The sequence below is a fragment of the Diceros bicornis genome, chromosome 2, assembly GCF_020826845.1.
Source record: "Diceros bicornis minor isolate mBicDic1 chromosome 2, mDicBic1.mat.cur, whole genome shotgun sequence".
Taxonomy (NCBI): domain Eukaryota; kingdom Metazoa; phylum Chordata; class Mammalia; order Perissodactyla; family Rhinocerotidae; genus Diceros; species Diceros bicornis.
In genome coordinates this window covers 60,974,280-60,993,386 of record NC_080741.1, presented here as the reverse complement: position 1 = coordinate 60,993,386, position 19,107 = coordinate 60,974,280, and the positions used below count along the sequence as shown (strand labels likewise).

Here is a 19,107-nt window from a genome sequence, read left to right as displayed (position 1 = left end):
AAAAAATCACCGCCGGTCCACTGATCGCATGCCCCAGCGTAAGAAGGCGGCCAGAAATGGAATTAGAAATTCCTCTTATTTCGCAAGGCTGCTCTCCTCCTGCCTCCCACTGCTCCCATTAAAGCGTGACCCTTACAAAGCTCGACCCCAGTGTGCACCTGAGCCCACTCAGTCGGCAAGTAAACGGCAAAGAAGAAAGTCTAAAAGGAACAGATGACTAACACAAATACTAAGCTATGGTCTTTAAAGAAAGAGGGGACATTTTTAAGGGGAAATGTCCACATCGCCGCCAGCCCCGTGGAGGCAGGACCGTGGTCGGCAAAACCCCAGGCCTCAGGGGGAGTGTGGACGCACGTCCTCGCGCGGCATCCTAGCTGGGTTTCTGCGCTGTGGCAGCTCTGTGCGGTGCCAGGGGCAGGATGAGGAGGATGCGCAGAGGGAAAGGGGGGTGCCGAAGAAAAGACGGTGCTTTGCCTCTCTGCCCCTCGAGGCCATCCCCGTGCCTGTAAAGGGGACACTCGCTGCCAGTCCCCGAGCGGGTCCCCGAGGGCAGCAAGAGCGCCCGCGTCCTGCTCCAGAGCGCACGACAGAGCTGGGGGACCCGCTGCACCAAAACCGTGCACTCGGGCCACCCGGGGACAGCCGGCTGTGACCAGAGAAAGCAGAAACATCGGGGCACGTTCTTTTTTCTTGGTTCAGATGATCCCTACCGCCGGGTATCCAGGAGCGGGTGGATGAGAGGGCAGAAAAACGTGGGGTTCTCCTGTCCTTAGGAGAGCGAGGAACGAAAAACGAATCGCCCCCTTCTTTCCATCCCTTCCTCGGCTAAGGCAGAGGACCTGGCCTCCAACCCCGGGGTTGGACAGATTCAACGGAGCTCGGGGCTGCAGCCCGGGGGGCCTGCAAGAGGAGAAAGGGAGGAGGCTGGCCTCTGCCCTCCCCGAAGGGAGAGAGGAAGGGGAGTGGGCCGGTGGAGGGCTGGAAGTGGAGGGTCGCCGAGCCGCACACCGCTACGTGCGGTGATTTATTATCTTCAATGGCCAATACTGTTGCTGTCTTAACCCTGCCAGAAAGGCGCGGGTCTGGGTCTGCAAGCCGCGAACAGCCTGCAAAAGGGCAAAGATGAAGGTAGGCAGGGCGTGCGAGACAGGAAAATAACCGCCCGGCGCGAACAGCAACCCAGCCGCCGACCCGCCCCCGTCCCCCCACCCCCACCCCGCACCGACCCGAGGCAGCCCCGCCAAGCAGAGTTGCGCGGTAAAGGGGCCGCGGGGCCGGGGTTGGGGGAGCCACCGATCTCCCTAAACCGCCCGCTCCCTGCCCTCCCACCGCGCCAAGGCCCCCGCGCCCGGGAAGGCTGCCTCGCGCTGGCGCCAGAGCGCAGCCTGCACCCGAGCCCCGAGCGGGGTTCGCCCCTGGCCCCCGAGACCAGAACGCAATCCTCCACGACCAGCCTCCAGCTTTCCATCCCTCTACCACCAGCCTCTCCAAAGGGTCGGGGAGCAGCAAAGAAAGTGCTCCCTTCTGAACTCCTTCAATCCCCGCCTGAGCAAGACGCGCACCCTAGGTCCCCTAAAGCCACAGAGGTACCCTCCCCATGGCCCGTCTCCCCAACCGCCACAGAGCTCTAGCTCTCCCGAACGGCGGCGGATCAGCAGAGCGAGTCCCCTTTTCTCCTGACTCCGGCTACGCCAGGCCCCCCAAACCTGAGCAAGAGCAGATCCCTGCAGCCCCTGTCCCCCTCCCCGGTCAGCCCCTGCTTCCACCCTTCCCAACCACCAGCCTCCTTAAACGCCGCCAGAGCCAGCAGAGCGGATCTCTCTCTCCTCTCCGGGTACCTGCACCCCCCCCCCAGCCTCTCCGGGGTCCCGGGGACGGGCGCCCGAGCTCCGTGCTCCGGCGACAACTCCTCATGCCCCGCGCGCGCCGGCCAGGGCCGCATCCCCCCGGCGGCCGGCACTCACCGGGGAAGCACACGACATAATGGAGCACGGAACTGGTGATTTTCAGGAACAAAATCCACCAACACGGTTCCAGTAACCTCCGCATGTCCGAAAACGCACATCGAAAAGAGGAAGGCAGGGAGGGTAAACTTGTTGAATAAGTTCTTGCCTCCGTGTGAGCCTCTCCTAAGCCTGGGCTCTTCCCCTGTTCGCCGGCTCTACGGGCCCCCCGCGCTCGGCGGCCCGAGTCGCCCTGGAATCCGGGAAGCCGCCGAGCGCCCCCCGAAAAAAATCTCAAAAAGTGACCGGGAACGCGGAGCCACACTGGGGACGATCCGCGGCGGCGAAGGGCTGCTTTCCGTTCAAAAAGGAGCGAGGCGGGCGGCCAGGGCGAGGAATCGGCGGGCGGCGGCGATGCCCGGGCCCCGGGGCAGGCAAGGACCGCAGGCGGCGGCGGCGAGCAGCCGAGGATCCCCAACTTGAGTCGGCAGCACAGCGCAGCCCGAGAGCCGGCAGGCGGCGGCGGGGCTGAGCGCGGCGCGGCGTCTCCGAGCTTCAAGCAGGCAGCTCCTTCCAGGGCCCCGGGAAGGAAGGAGGCATGTTTGCGAGCGGGGAAGGGGAGGGGAGAGGCGGGGGGAGCGAAAAGCCCCCCAAAATAGAAACGGCCAGAGGAAACGCAGGAAAACACAAAGGATCTCAGACGGGCGCTGGGGCGAGGGCGCCTTCAGTCCATGCTCCTGAAAGTTGTGGCTCCGGCGCAGGCTGGGGAGGAACAGGGAGCGCGGGGCTGGAAACTGGCCATGCCTCCATACAGGAAGTAACATGTGAGCATGGATCCTGGCAGAGACTTTAAAGCCGGCGAGAGAGCGAGCAAGCGAGCGAGGAGGGGGCGCGCGGCGGCGGCGGCGGCGGCGCGCGAGCAGGAGCGCGCGGCGGCGAGGGCGGGGGCGCGCAGCCGGGCTGCCGGCGGCGGGCGCGCGCGCTCCGCGCTCTTAAAGCAGCCGCGCTCAGCTCCCGCCTCTGGGAGGTCCCACAGCTCGGTACTCCTCACTCGCGGCCCCAGGGGCTGCGGGCTCGGCTGGGGCAGTTTGGGGACTGGTGGCGGCGCTGGCCCGGTCTCGGAGAGAGGGAGGAGAGTGGCTGCCTTGGGAGGCCGGCGAGTCTTTGCCAGATTCCTGTTCTGCGAGCTATTAAAGACTCCGCGCTTTGCGCGCGCTTGGCGAGGTCTCCCCCCGTCCGTGTTGCTCGCGGATCCGGCACTTGGGGGGCCTCTGGCTCGGGTCGGAGAAGAGGAGAGGGACGGCCGGCTGCCTTTTTAGGGCGACGGGGTTTCTTATTCGGCTTCATCACCCCGGCAGCGCCGCGGCGGGGCGCGCCCTGCTCACTCCCTGCTCGCGCCCCCAGCGCGGCGCATTCCCCCGCCTGGAAACAAAGCCGAGCGGCCTTTGCACTCGGGCTACGTTGGGATTTAATTTTTTTTTTCTTTTCAGGCTTCCATTGGCTGAGTCCACGGCTGGGGAGGAGGGGAGGAATATCGATCCTAGACTTGCAAAATCCAGCTCTTCCGAGCCCCACACCCCCTTTCCCCGAACCACGATGGATTGGTGACGGAGTTTTCCCAACTCGTTGCTGCATCGGAGGAGGGAAGGTTCCCGCACTCCGGCCTGGTGGTGGGGAGGGCGCAGGAAGTGCACCTCTTACCCCCGGCTGGGTGAAAGCTGCGCCGCCGGGCAGGAGCGATTTCCTGCCAGCTACCTGGGGAGCGGCTGCCTCTTTAGCAATCGGGGAGAGGCGTCCGGGGGAAATGGGAGGATTGGGTTTATCTGTAATGAGTTTTGTCCCTTGGCTTTTGGTGAGAAGATGTTTATCGCTTAGACTTCTAAGCGCCCCATTTCCCCCTCTTACGCTGGTGCTAAAAGTGGGGGAGGCGGGCTTTGATTAAACGTGTAATTGAGCCAGGATGATTAGCCATTTGTAATTTTTGCCTAATTTTTCTGCCTCTGTTTAAAAGACATCTTGACATGTTTTTAACGTGCCCCTGCTGTTTCATCCTGCCACACAGGGTCCCCCACCCACCCAAACATCCCAAGCGGATGCTAGGTTTTCAAATAATATACAGATGTTCGGAGATCCTCCCGCAAAATGTGATTAGGGAAGCAGTTTCACACCCACACTTCCAAAAGAAAAACCTTTGAAGAGTTACGTTTGGGATTACAAACTAATAAAAGCCAGGAAGTTCCCGGGGAGGGCCCGCGCTCTATCTTTAGCTGAACCGGGGTGAACACCCTCCCCCAGGATGGGGAGTGAGGTGAGTTTGTTTGCTTTGGAATTTGGTTCTTCCTGGTTTTGTTGGAATCCTGACTCCCCATAAATGCTTGCGAGGGTCAGTTTTCTTGGGAGTGTTGGATTTAAGGGATGTCCCTTTGTCAGTAGGAGCTTTGAGAGTGGTTAGAATGACCCCTGCGTGTCTGGCTACCTTATTAAAGATTAAATGATAAAATGGGAAAATCTGTGGAATTTAAATCAGAACAGAACACCTGGCTAGACATCCCCAGGTGAGTTTCCTCCATGGCAAAATGGACATCGTAAAAACTGCCATTTGTGGAATGCTTACTATCTTCCAAGCACTGTGCTGAATTGTTTCCATAAACTGTTCACTCGGCAAATTTACTGAGCATTTACTGTGTGGGGGGCATACTGAGAATACAGCCATGAACTGAAAGGACAAGGCCTGTGACCTTTGTGGAGCTTACCTTCCAAAGGATAGAATGCATTCTCTCATGGAGTCCTTACAACAGTTCTGCCAAAGGTAACGATTATTTTCCGTATTTAATAGACAAGGAAACATGCTTAGGGGAGTAAAATAATAGATCCGCAGCTAGTGAGTAGCAGAGCTGAGATTCTGAGGCCTCTCTGCCTCTACAGGTGTGAAAAGGCAAAGATGATGGTTTGAGAAGGCACTGAAATGGGGAGAAATGGCTTAGGAGTGGAGGAAACCTCACATGGGTTTGGAGAGTGAATTACTATAACCCTTATAGTGTAGGAGGCCCCACACTAAAAATTAACTCAAATTAGGTCTGGGCGCCTGACTGTCTGTCCTGAGGCCTTAAGCTGAAATTTACCACGAACTGCTCTTGGAAGCACCCTCACACAACCCAGGCCCCACCAGTTCCCATAATAAAATAGAAGTTTACCAGCATACCACACAGGATGCCTCTTCATTCATTCTACAACCAATTACAGAACAGCACCAGACACTGTATCAAGTGTTGCGGGCAGTGGACCTCACAATGCGTCCACCTGCTGATTACCACCCCCCAGGGGATGTGGGGGCTGCACAATACAGTGAGCACCCCAGGAAAGTTGATGTGAAGGGCCCTGGCATGCCACAGGAGGGAACGGCTACCCTGATGGGAAGATAAGAAAGCTACAAGGAGACCTACTGGTATTGGTAATAAACTACCCCCAAGCTTAGTGGCTTAAAACAATACACATTTTTTATCTCACAGCTTTGCATATCAGAAGCTGGGGCACAGCATAACTGGGTCCTCTGCTCAAGGTCTCCCTAGACTGAAATCAAGCTGTCAGCCAGGTGTTCTCACCTGGAGCTTAGGATCTTCTTCAACACTCATTCAGATTATTCGGAATTCAGTTCTTTGTAGTTGTAGGATAAAGATCCCTATTTTCTTACTGACTGTTGGCTAAAGGTGGATCTCAGCTCGAGAACACCTTCAAGTCCAAGCCACGTGGCCCCCTCACAACATGGTGGCTTACCTCTTCAAAGCCAACAAGAGACTCTCCGCTGTAAAGGAGTCTTGGGAGTGACCATCCAATCACTTTTGTATATAATGTAACCTAATGAAGAGAATAACCATTCCATCGCATTCACAGGTCTCACCCACTCTGACAGGAGGGGATTATACTCCGGGGGTAGGAGTCTTGGAACCATTTTAGAAGTCTGGCTACCATAATGCTGGTGATCTATTCTGAGTATAGACTGGTGGTTAAAGGAATAGCTCTTGAGTCAGTCTAGTTGGGTTCTGATGTTACTTACATTCGCTTGACTACGGACAGCTTAACTACTTTGTGCCTCAGTTTCCTCATTTGTAAAGAGGGAATAACAACTGCACCTACTTCTAAATTGAAAAGATTAAAAGGAGTTAAAAAGAGTAAAATACTTAGAGCAGTGCCAGGCATCTAATTAGCATTTAATAAACATAAGCTATTACTGTTATCTGCTCAACAAGCCTAAGCAATAGAGAGTGAACATCTTATTTTCTACCTGCTCAGCTTCCATTTCTTTTCTTCTATCAAAAACACTCCAGTTTTGGGGCCAGCCCTGTGGCATAGCGGTTAGGTGCCTGTGTTCCACCACGGAGGCCAGGGGTTCGCAAGTTCGGATCCCGGGCGCACACCGATGCACCACTTGTCAAGCCATGCTATGGTGGCGTCCCATATAAAGTGGAGGAAGGTGGGCAAAGATGTTAGCCGAGGGCCAGTCTTCCTCAGTAAAAAGAGGAGGATTGGCGACAAGTGTTAGCTCAGGGCTAATCTTCCTCTCACACACACACACACACACAAAAAAACCTCCAGTTTCCTTTGTGCTAATCTCCCCAGATGGTCTTGGTAAGCCTAATCTATTCTTCCTCCATCACTGCCCTCTGTCTCTCCACCTCACCAGCTCAGCATGGACACATGTCCCAGCCCTCACTATTTGGCGCACCTTAGCCCTCTGGACTGATTGACTTAGAGATGGCCACATGTTTCCACCTGGTCCAGTGAAAGTCAGCCTTCTTCCTGGGTTTGCCACGCTGTATAAACTTAAGTCTTAAGAAGCTGGACAAACTTGTCTTGAGAAGTACTTGGGAAGAGCCTGACTGAGGATGAAGCTGACACACAGAGGAAAGCAGAGGGGAAAGGTGGAGGCCAACCAACCTCTGGTATCATCACTTGAGTCCTTGGATGAAGTCATACTTGAAGCCAGACCAGACCTTGGACTTCTCAGTTACTTAAGCTAATAAATTCCTTTTATTCCTTTTACCATTTTGACTTGGGTCTGTATTAAACTGAAACCAGAAACTTGAAACCTGGAACTGATGGTGAAAGATGAGTAAAATATCCACATTTTACGAAGAAAGAAGCAGGAGCTCTTAGAATTAAGTGATTTAGCTCAGGTGATTGAGATAGTAAACAACAGAAGACTCAAGCTTTTGATACCAAAGCTACTGTATCGATCATTTCTTGTTGTATAAAAAATCACTCCAAAACTTAGTAGGTTGAAATAACAACCATTCTATTTGTTCTTGGTTCTGTAGGCCAGCAATTTGGGCTGGGTTCAGCTAGGCAGTTCTTCTGCTAACCATGTCTGAGGTCACTCATGGAGCTACAACACCAGGTTCCAGAGGCTCAACTCAGTTTGTACGGTCCAAGATGGCCTCACTCATATGCCTGGCAACCGGTGCTGGCGGTTGCCTGGGGCATGTTCTCTTCCATTAACATCTCCAGCCGCCTATCTCAGACTTGTTCACAAAGAGGTCTCAGACCGGTAGGAGAGTGAGTGAAAGCTGCTAGGCATCTTGAGATCTAGACTTGGCAGTGGCGTAACATCATTTCCACTTTATTTTATTGGTCAAAGCAGGTCTAAAAGCCGACATGCAAGGGGAGGGGGGATGGACTCTAGTTCTTGAGAGCAGCAGCCAAGTGGCATTGCAAAGGGGCATGAAAACAAGGATGGGAGGAATTGTGGCCTTTGCAAACAATCCACTTCATCTACTGTTAAAACTAAATGGTGCCTGTGTGGGTTGAATTGTGTCTCCCAAAAAAGATATGTTGAAATCCTCACCCTTAGTACCTCAGAATGTGACCTTATTTGGAAACAGGGTCTTTACAGAGGTAGTCACGTAAAAATGAGGTCAATAGGGTGAACACTAATCCAATATAATTGGAGTCCTTATAAAAAGGAGAAATTTGGACACAGATACAGACAAGCACAGAGGGAAAACGATGTGCAAACACATGGGAAGAAGATGGCCAAGTGACTGGAGTGATGCATCTACAAGCCAAGGAACACCAAGGATTGATGGCAAACGCCAGACACTAGGAAGAGGCAAGGAAGATGTCCCTCCATGTTTCAGAGGGCGCATAGCCCTGCCAACACTTTGATTTTGGACTTCTAGCCTCCAGAACTGTGGGACAATAAATTTCTGTTGTTTTAAGCCACCCAGTTTGTGGTATTTTGTTACAGCAGTTCTAGGAAACTAAGACAGAGCCCATTAACCGTTTTCCCCTAGATGGTTTTCATGTGTAGACAAACTTATGACTGTGATTTCTACTTCACAAGGGAATGCTTGCAAAACAATAACAACAGAAAATCTATTCTAGTAATTCTGACTTTAAATTTTGGGGCAATGTTTATTTTAGGGTAAAAGAAATTAAGATGGCAAAACACGTTAATTCTAAAAAAAAGAAAAACCTCGAAGTCCTCTAGTAATAATGATATTTGTCATTACATAAAACACTATATCTAGTGGCCTAAAGAGAATGAACAATAGTGGTGCCAGTTTAAAACACCTGGCATACACCTCATGACAATGTTTCCGTCAACAACAGACCACATATACAATGGTGGTCCCATAACATTAGTACCATATAGCCTAGGTGTGTAGTAGGCTATACCATCTAGGTTTGTGTAAGTATTATAGGGGAGGAAGACATTTTCCTCTACCCTTCTAGGTTCTTCTGGCTGATCTAAGAATTAAGTAGACATGAGACAGATTAATAGGAGAAAAATAAACAAAGTTTAATAACATGTATACATGGGAGGATTCCATGAAAACCAAGTAATTCACCAAAATGGCTGAAGCCCTCACCTTAAGTACCATCCTCAGCTAAAGACAAAAGAAGATGTTGGGGGTGGGGAGAGTCAGGGACTTCAAAGGGAAGGAAGGCAATTCACAGATTGGTGAAAAGGAGCACACATTTGGAAAATAAGTGTTTGTTTGGCAACACAGAAACAGAAGAACACAGAGGGGAGCCAAACAAACAAGCTTTTCTAGGTGCCTCCCTGTCTACCACCTAGTTCATGTTATGCTCACGTGATAGCTCACTTCCTGAGACAGGTTTTTTTATCTGAATTCTTTTAGGCAGTTAAGGGAGAGGTAACAAGAAAAACTTTCTAAGTCTTTTCTTTCTTAAAAATAATCAGCCTAAAATAATCCTTATGTTAAAGAGACGTATTTTGGGGTGGCAAATTTTGTTCCCCTTCAGTACACTCTATGATGTTCATACAAGGACAAAATCACCTAACAACTCATTTCTCAGAACTATCCTGGTCATTAAATGATGCATGACTGTATTTAAAAAGCAGGATTAAATACTAATAGCCAACATGCCTGATAAGACTCTTTTGGTTATGAGCAACAGAAGTGCAAAACAAACCACCTGGAGTAAAGAAAGGAAGTTGTTGATTCATGTCACTGCTGGGAAGTTCAAGACTTTGGGTAAGACTGGATCCAGGGGCTCCAGTGATGGCTCCACATTCCCTTTTGAGCTTCCATGTTTCTGCTTTCCTTTCCTTTGACTTCTTTCTGGCTCCTGGTGACCCCTGTTCTCAAAAGGAGATCTTCTCCAGTGTTTATATTGATTCCTAAAAATGTATTTTGATTGCCCTTGCTTGGGTCCTATACCTCTGCCTGGACCAGGGTACTGGACCTGACCAACTGGGTGATGGAGGCAAGGCTCACTCTTGATTTGCATCACATTGGGAGAACAAGTAATAGAAGGCTAGGTGGGGAAAAAGTAGTTATAACTCATTTAATCCTTGACAACAGTCTTCTGAGGTGGGAACTATATTATCCCTATTTTAAAGAAGAGAAAACTAAGGTATTGAGAGGTTAGATAATTTGAAGTGAAGCTACCGAAGACTGGGGAATAAGGCAAGGCTCAGTTGCTGAAGTAACCTAGGCTCAAAAATAAGTCCTGAAGCCTAGTTACCAGAACTAAACACTAAATTCAGAGACAAAAATCATAATAACTTGACTCACAAACATTGTAGATCCAGAGTAATCAGAGATGATGGCAATAATTCATGAACAAGGCTCTTCATCACAATATTTCCAGCTAAAAAAATGGGGAAAAAATGAGATGTTCAACTCTAGGGGATCAAATAAGTAATTACGTAGCCATTTAGTGGAATATTATGCTGCTATTCACAATGATGCTTTTGAAATTGAATGTGTTAAAACCTAAAATAGTTTTTATATAGCCATCATGTTTTCCATGATTGCAGAAAATAAGGGGACTTCAAATAAATGTGAAATATGTGAAAGCAATGGATTTAGATTTTTCTGTTTAAGATTTTCTGTTGGTGAAGAAGTCTCCCAAATTTTTCTGAGTTTTCACCTACATAATGTCTCTGTAACCCAACCTCCTAAAAAAGAAAAGAAAAAAAGGAAGAAAATTCATATGAAAAGTATTCCTTGATAATACTAAATGCTGGTACACATGCAGTGAAACAGGCACTCATGCTGCCCAGTGGAATACGAATTGTCATAAATGTTCTGAAAAACAATTGGTCAGTATGTATCAAGAACCTCAAAAACATTCATATCTTTTGGCCCAGAAATTAAACTTTTAGTACTCTCTTAAAACAGAGATAATCAGAAATGGCAATACCTCAATAATATCTGTGAAGTTGTTCCTTGCAAAAATATTTATAAACCAAATCATGCATACACAACAATATGTTAAAACACCTGCCACTGATATAGTAGGTTATTGCATAGCCATTTACATGATGTTTATGAAGACATGGGGAAAATGCTTACCTTGCTTTATAAGGTAAAAATCAGAACATAAACTTAGATACATAGTCCTAGCTCAAATTTATAAAATATATATATGTATTAAAGTACATTAGTATTAAACACACTAAAATATTTTGAATGATTACCTTAGGGTGGCAAAATTACCACTGGTTTTCATTTTCTTCTTTAAATTTCTTATATATTTCAACTTTTCTACAATGAACTTATTTTTAGAAGCAGAAACATTTAGGGGCATAGCTGTTAAGTGCGCACACTGCACTGCTGGCGGCCCAGGTTTGGACCCTGGCGTGCACTGATGCACCACTTGTCAGGCCATGCTTTGGCAGTGTCCCATATAAACTGGAGGAAGATGGGCAAGGATGTTAGCCCAGGGCCAGTCTTCCTCAGCATAAGATGTCCCTCATTATTGTCCCCTCCCCAACCACAAAAATTTGGCATTCATCCACAAAAATGCCTTTGAGGGGGCTTTGGGATCTAGCACCATACACCAAGGGACTCAGAAGGAGTCTCACTCAATAGGCAGAGGGACATCAGTCCTGGCTGCGGAACCTGCAGAGGCCTGTGTATTGGCTCCAGCCCCTCTTGACCACAGTTTGGGAGCCCTTGGAAAACACTGTCTTAGACAATTACCCATGGATGCCAGAGCCTTAGTGGAAGTGCAGGTTTCTAGAGGAGAAGTACCAGCATACTACTGGAGCAAAAAAATATGAGTTTGGACACATTGGAATGGGCAATTAGTAAAGACTGGAGAACGTGGCTCCAACTAGAAATACAAACTCAGCAACACAAAACTTCAGGAAACTTGAAAAATCAAGAAAACCTGAAACCACCAAAGGATCACAATAATCTTCCATTAACCAAACCTACAGACATGGAGATTTGTGATTTACCAGATAAAGAATTCAAAATAGCTATTTTAGTGAAATTCAGGGGCTGGCCCCATGGCTTAGCGGTTAAGTGCGCGTGCACTGCTACTGGTGGCCTGGGTTCGGATCCTGGGCACACACCGACACACTGCTTGTCCGGCCATGCTGAGGCGGCATCCCACATACAGCAACTAGAAGGATGTGCAACTATGACATACAACTATCTATCTACTGGGGCTTTGGGGAGAAAAAGGGAAAAAAAGGAGGAGGATTGGCAATAGATGTTAGCTCAGGGCCAGTCTTCCTCAGCAAAAAGAGGAGGATGGGCATGGATGTTAGCTCAGGACTGATCTTCCTCACAAAAAAAATAATAATAATAATAATTCAGTGAGCTACAAGAAAACACAGAAAGACAGTTTAATGAAACTAGGAAAACAATAACAAAGTGAGAAATTTAAGAAAAAGATAAAAATCATAAAAAATAATCAAACAGAAGTTCTGGAGCTGAAGAATACAATGAGTGAAATGAAAAATGCAACAGAGAGCATCAACATAAGAATGGATCAAGTAGAAGAAAGAATCTGCGATAGAAGACAGGAACTTTGACATTATCTAGTCATAGAGAAAGAAAGGAAAAAGAATGAAAAAGAGTGAAGAAAGCCTACATGATCTATGGGATACCAGCAAAAGGATCAAATTGCAAATTACAGGCATACTTTGTTTTACTGTGCTTTGCTTTATTGCACTTCACAGATATTATGTTTTTTGTAAGACCCTCCACCAGCAAAAAGATTATGACTTGCTGAAGGCTCAGATGGTGGTTAGCATTTTTTAGGAATAAAGTATTTTTTAATTAAGGTATGTACAGGGCCGGCCCCGTGGCTTAGCGGTTAAGTGCACGCGCTCCGCTACTGGCGGCCTGGGTTTGGATCCCGGGCGCACACTGAGGCACCACTTGTCCAGCCACGCTGAGGCGGTGTCCCACATACAGCAACTAGAAGGATGTGCAACTATGACATACAACTATCTACTGGGCTTTGGGGAAAAAAAAAAGAAAAGAAAGGAGGAGGATTGGCAATAGATGTTAGCTCAGAGCAGGTCTTCCTCAGCAAAAAGAGGAGGATTAGCATGGATGTTAGCTAAGGGCTGATCTTCCTCACAAAAATAATAATAATAATAATAATAATAATAATAATAATTAAGGTATATACATTTTTTTAGACATAATGCTATTGTACACTTAATAGGCTACAGTATAGTGTAAACATGATTTTTATATGCACTGGGAAAACAAAAAATTAGTGTGACTCACTTTATTGCAATATTTGCTTTATTGCAGTGGTCTGGAACCAAACTCATAATATCTCTGAGGTATGTCTGTATTGGAGTTCCAGAAGGAAAAGAGAGGGAAAAGGGGGAAGAAAGCTTATTTAAAGAAATAATGGCTGAGAACCTTCCAAATCTGGGGAGAGATTTGGATATCTAAGTGCATGAAGTTCATAGGTTACCAAACAATATCAACTTAAATAGATCTTTTCCAAGACACATTATAATAAAACTGTCAAAAATCAAAGACAAAAAGAGAATCTTAAAAACAGCAAGAGAAAAAAAGCTTGTAACTTACAAGGGATCCCTTGTAAAGCTATCAGCAGATTTATCAGCAGAAATCTTACAGGCCAGGAGAGAGTGGGATGATATATTTTAAGTGCTGGCAGAAAACAACTGCCAACCAAGAATACTTTTCCCAGCAAAGGTGTCCTTCAGAAGTGAAGGAGAGATAAAGGTTTTCCAAGATAAACAAAAGCTGAGGGAATTCATCACTACTAGACTTACCTTAAAAGAAATGCTGTAAGAAGTTCTTCGAGCTAAAATTAAAGGATAATCAGTTATATGAAAATATACAGCACACTGGTAAAGGTAAGTATATAGTCAAATTCAGAATATTCTAATACTGTAATCTGGTGGAGTGTTAACCATTTAACTCTAGTATTAGGTTAAAGCACAAGAGTATTGAAAATAACCGTAGCTATAATGTAACGAATACACGATATAAAACGAGGTAAATTGTGACATCAAAAACATAAAAGGAGGGGGAGTAAAAAGGTAGAGTTTTGTACGTGACCAAAGTTAAGTAGTTATCAGCATAAAATAGACTATTATAGCTATAAGAGGTTTTATGTAAGCCTCATGGTAACCACAAAGCAAAAACCTACAGTAAATTCACAAAAGGTAAAGAGAAGGAAATCAAAGCATACCACTACAGAAAATCATCAATTCATAAAGGAAGGCAGCAACAGGGGAAGAAAGGAACAAGGGAATTACAAAACAGCCAGAAAACAGTGAGATGGCCCTAGTAAGTCCTTACCTATTGATAATTGCTCTAGAGGCCTGCCCGGTTGTGTAGTGGTTAAGTTTGCACACTCTGCTTCGGTGGCCTGGGGTACGCGGGTTTGGATCCCTGCCGCGGATCTACTCACAGCTCATCAAGTCATGTGGTGGCGGCATCTCAAATACAAAATAGAGGAAGATGGGCACAGATGTTAGCTCAGGGCTAATCTTCCTCAGCAAAAAGAGGAAGATTGGCAACAGATGTTAGCTTAGGGCCAATATTCCTCACCAAAAAAAAAAAACAAAAAAAACCCTGCTGTAAATGTAAATGGACTGAATTCTACAACCAAAGATGAGAGTGCTAGATGGATTAAAAAAAACAAGACCCAACCATATGCTGCCTACAAGAGACTCACTACAGCTTTAAGGACACACATAGTCTCAGAGTAAAGGGATGGAAAAAGATATTCAATGCAAGTGGAAATCAAAAAAGGGCAGGGGTACCTATACTTACATCAGACAAAATAGACTTTAAGCCAAAAATGGTAATAAGAGACAAAGAAGGTCATTATATAATGATAAAGGGGTCAATTCATCAAGAAGATATAACAATCATAAATATATATGCAACCAACATCGGCACACCTAAATGTATTAAGCAAATACTAACAGATCCAGAGGGAGAAGTACACAACAATACAACAATAGTAGAGGACTTCAGTACTCCACTTTCAACAATGGATAGATCATTCACACAGAAAATCGACAAGGAAATATTGGACTTGACCCATATTTTAGACCAAATGGACTTAACAGACATATACAGAACATACAATATTATAGAGTGCAGATGTGGAACCTTTCCATCATTGCAGAGCATTATATTGGACTGGACCAAGATATATTTGACAAAGTGCAAAAATAATTCAATGGAGGAAGGATAGCCTTTTAAACAAATGGTGCTGGAGCAATTGGCCATCCACAGGTAAAAAGTATATATGTCATAAAAATAAACGAATGAACTTGGACTTAAACCTTACAATTTATATAAAAATTAACTGAAATGGATCATAGACTTAAGTGTAAAATAGAAAAGTGTAAAATTTTTGAAGAAAAATTTGAAAAATCTTCAGAATCTAGGGGTAAGCAAAGAGTTCTTAGAAATGACACCAAAAGCAAAATCCAACAAAGGAAATATTGATCAAATTTGACCTCATCAAAAATTAAAAACTTTTGCTCTATGAAAGCTCATATGAAGAGGTTGAAAAGATAAGGGACAGTGGGAGAAAATATTTTCACACTATTTCTAACAAAAGACTAGTATCTAAAATATTTAAAGACTTCTCAAAACTCGAGTAAAAACAAATAAACCAATTAGAAAATGAGCAAAAAAAAAATGAAAAGATATTTTACCCAAGAGAATATACAGATGGCAAATGGAATTTTTCTGTGTCTTGAATATATCACCATCAATATCCTGGTTGTGATATTGTATTATAGTTTTATGAAATGTCACCATTGGGAGAAACTGGGTAAAGCGTACCTAGAATCACTCTGTGTTATTTCTTTTCTTTTCTTTTTTTTTTTTGTGAGGAAGATCAGCCCTGAGCTAACATCTGCCAATCCTCCTTTTTTTTTGCTGAGGAAGACTGGCCCTGGGCTAACATCCATGCCCATCTTCCTCCACTTTATGTGGGACGCCACCACAGCATGGCTTGACAAGCGGTGCCTCGGTGTGTGCCGGGGATCTGAACCTGGGCTGCCAGCAGCGGAGCGTGTGCACTTAACCACTGCGCCACGGGGCCGGCCCCCTCTTCTTTTTCTTTAAACAACAGCTTTATTGAGAAATAATACACGTCATAAATTTTTAAAGATTTTATTTATTCATTTTTTTCCCCCCAAAGCTACCCCAGTAGATAGTTGTATGTCATAGGTTCACATCCTTCCAGTTGCTGTACGTGGGACTTGGCCTCGGGTTGGTCGGAGAAGTGGTGCCCTGGGGCGCGCCCGGGATCCGAACCCGGGCCGCCAGCATCAGAGCGCGTGCACTTAACTGCTAAGCCATGGAGCCAGCCCCATAAATTTTTAAATTAAAAAATGTACAAGCCACTTTTAGCAGCTTTTGGTATATTCACAAAGTTATACAACCATCTTTACTATCTAATTCCAGAAGATTTTTATCACCCTCAAAGGAAAACCTGTACCTATTAGGCACTCACTCCCCATCCCCATCACTTAGCCCCCTTGTAACCCCCAATTTGCTTTCTGTCCTATGGATTTGCATATTCTGGATATTTCATATACATAGAATCACAATATGTGACTTTTTGTGTCTGATATCTTTCACTTAGCATGATGTTTTTAAGGTTCTTGGCCCTTGTAGCATGTGTCAGTACTTTATTCCTTTTTGTGGCTGAATAATATTCCATTGTATAGATAAGCCACATTTTGTTTATTCACCAGTTGATGAATATTTGGTTTGTTCCCACGTTTTGGCTATTATGAATAATGCTATTATGAGCAGTTGTACACAGATTTTTGTGTGGACATATATTTTCAATTCTCTTGGGTATATACCAATGAGAGGAATTGCTGGGTCGTATTGTAACGCTATGTATAACATTCAAAGGAATTATGTATTACTTATTACAACTGCATATCAATCTAAAATTATCTCAAAATAATAAGTTTAATTATTGAAAAGTAAGTTGCTGAACATTAAAGAATAGTTGATTCAATTTTTAGAAAATAACAAGCAAATGTGTATATCACTGGGTACATGTAAACTAAGTTCTAGAGCAGTGGCTGTCAAACTTGGCTGCATACTAGAATCCCTGAAAAGCTTATAAAAATCCTGGGTCAGAGGCCACAATCCATGTTGATTAAACACGATCTTTACAAGTAGAACACAGACATCATTCTTTTCAAAGCTTCCTAGGTGATTCTAATTTGTAGCAATATTTGATAAATACTGTTATGGAGGATACATATAAAATTTTATTAATGTGGTTATGTGATAATGTAATATCATTATCTCTAATGATATTACAAGTAATTTATATATTCTATTTTTTTACATTTTGTTGCTCTTTAAATTTCTTGTTTTGTTTTGTTTTGTTTTTGGTGAGGAAGACTCACTCTGAGCTAACATCTGTTGCCAATCTTCCTCTTTTTTTTTTTGTTTTCCGATTCAGGAAGATTAGCCCTGAGCTAACATCTGTGCCAATCTTCCTCTATTTTGTATGTGGGTTGCCACCACAGCATGCCTTGATGAGTGTAGTAGGTCCACGCCTGGGATCTGAACCTGCGAACCCAGGCCACGGAAGTGGAATGTGTGGGACTTAACAACTATGCCATGGGGCTCGCCCCCAGTTCTTTAATTTCTTACAACTTGTGTATATTACATGTGCAATCACCCAAAATAAAGCTATTTCAATTTAAAAAACAATTTACTGTTGTGATATAAGTCTAGAAATATTTACTAAAACAACTACAGGAACCTATGCAGTAATTTAATTTTATTATATAATTTCTATTTTTACTACTTGTGAAATAAGAGTGCTCTTACATACCTCTTTTGTGTAATCTTCTCTGTTTATAACATTCAGATATTGTTGTACTTTCTTCTGAATTCTCACAGTTCTTGTTTGGACCTATAACTACTAGTCAGGACTCTTATCATTGTAAGTGACAGAAATCCAACTCAAACTGGATTAAACCAAAAATTGGACTTTAAAATCCTCAATAAAATATTGGCAAGTTGAGTCCAGAAATATATAACACGAACAATACACCATGACCAAGTATGGTTTGTCCCAGGAATATAAGGCTGGCTCAATATTTGAAGAATCAGTCAGTATACTCCATCATACTAACAGACTAAAGAAAATACATGATCATATCAATTAAAGCAGAAAAAGCACTTGACAAAATTCAACATGCATTCATGAGAGAAACTCTCAGCAAACTAGGAATAGAATGGAAATTCCTTAATCTGTTACAGGGCATTTACAAAAAACCAACAGCTAAACTCATACTTACTTGTGAGAGACTGAATTCTTTGCCCCCAAGACTGGCAACAAGGCAAGATATCCACTCTCATCACTCTTATTCAATGTTATTCTGGAAGTCCTAGCCAGTGCAATAAGGCAAGGAAAAAAGGCATACATATTAGAAAGCAAGAAATAAAACTGCTCCTATTTGCAGACGACATGATTTTCTACATAGAGAATCCCAAGGAATCTACAAAAAATTCCTAGTACTAATAAGTTAGTTTATCAAGGTTCTAAGATACAAGGTCAACCTACAAAAATAACTTGTATGTCTACATATAAGCAGTGAATAATTGAAAACTGAAATTTAAAAAAACCATTTACAATATATCCCAAGAAATGAAATACCTTGTTATAAATCTAACAAAACATGTGCAGGATTAGTATACTGAAAACTACAAAATGCTGATGAAAGAAATCAAAGTAGAGCTAAATAAATGAGAGATATACCATGTTCATGGATTGGAAGACTCATTCTAGTTGTAAATTTTCAATAAATCTGTAGATTTAATGCATTTCCAATAAAAATCCCAGCAGGGCTTTTTGCAGATACAGACAAGCTGATTCTAAATTTATGGAAAAGGAACTAGAATAACCAACTATTTATGAAAAAGAAGAATAAAAGTTGAAAGCCTTATACATTGCCCAATTGTAAAACATACTATAAAGCTACACTAATCAAGTGAATATGGTATTGGTGGAGGTATAGACACATAGAACAATGAAATAGAATAGAGAATTCAGAAACAGACCCACACAAATATGGCCAATTGATTTTTACAAAAGTGCAAAGGCCATTTAATATAATAGTAAGGATAATTTTTTTCAACAAATGGTATTAGGACAACTGGACATCCATATGCCAAAAAAAAAAAATAATAATAATAATTCTCAGCCTACACCTCACACCTTACCCAAAAATTAACTCAAAATGGATCATAAATGTAAAACATAAAACAATTTAAAAATTTAGGTGTCATAGTAGAAAATCTTTGTGATCTTGAGTTAGACAAAGAGTTCTTTCATGACACCAAAAGCACAATCCATAAAAGGAAAAAAAGTGATAAATAAGACTTTATCAAAATACAAAATT

The 19,107-nt window shown here is 44.2% G+C and overlaps 1 protein-coding gene across 4 annotated transcripts in view; it reads right to left on the bottom strand.

Moving 5' to 3' along the window:
- PTPRG (protein tyrosine phosphatase receptor type G) overlaps positions 1-2,778 on the bottom strand; it is a 680,315-nt gene extending 677,537 nt beyond the window's left edge. For 3 of the 4 annotated variants that reach the window (XM_058562209.1, XM_058562192.1, XM_058562216.1), the window contains exon 1: positions 1,965-2,661. In XM_058562209.1, coding sequence (XP_058418192.1) covers positions 1,965-2,049 — 85 coding nt within the window. In that variant the 5' untranslated portion in view covers positions 2,050-2,661. Of the gene's footprint in view, positions 1-1,964 lie in introns of all 4 variants that reach the window. The other variant, XM_058562200.1, reaches the window with a different exon arrangement.
- Between the last annotated feature and the right edge of the window lie 16,329 nt (positions 2,779-19,107).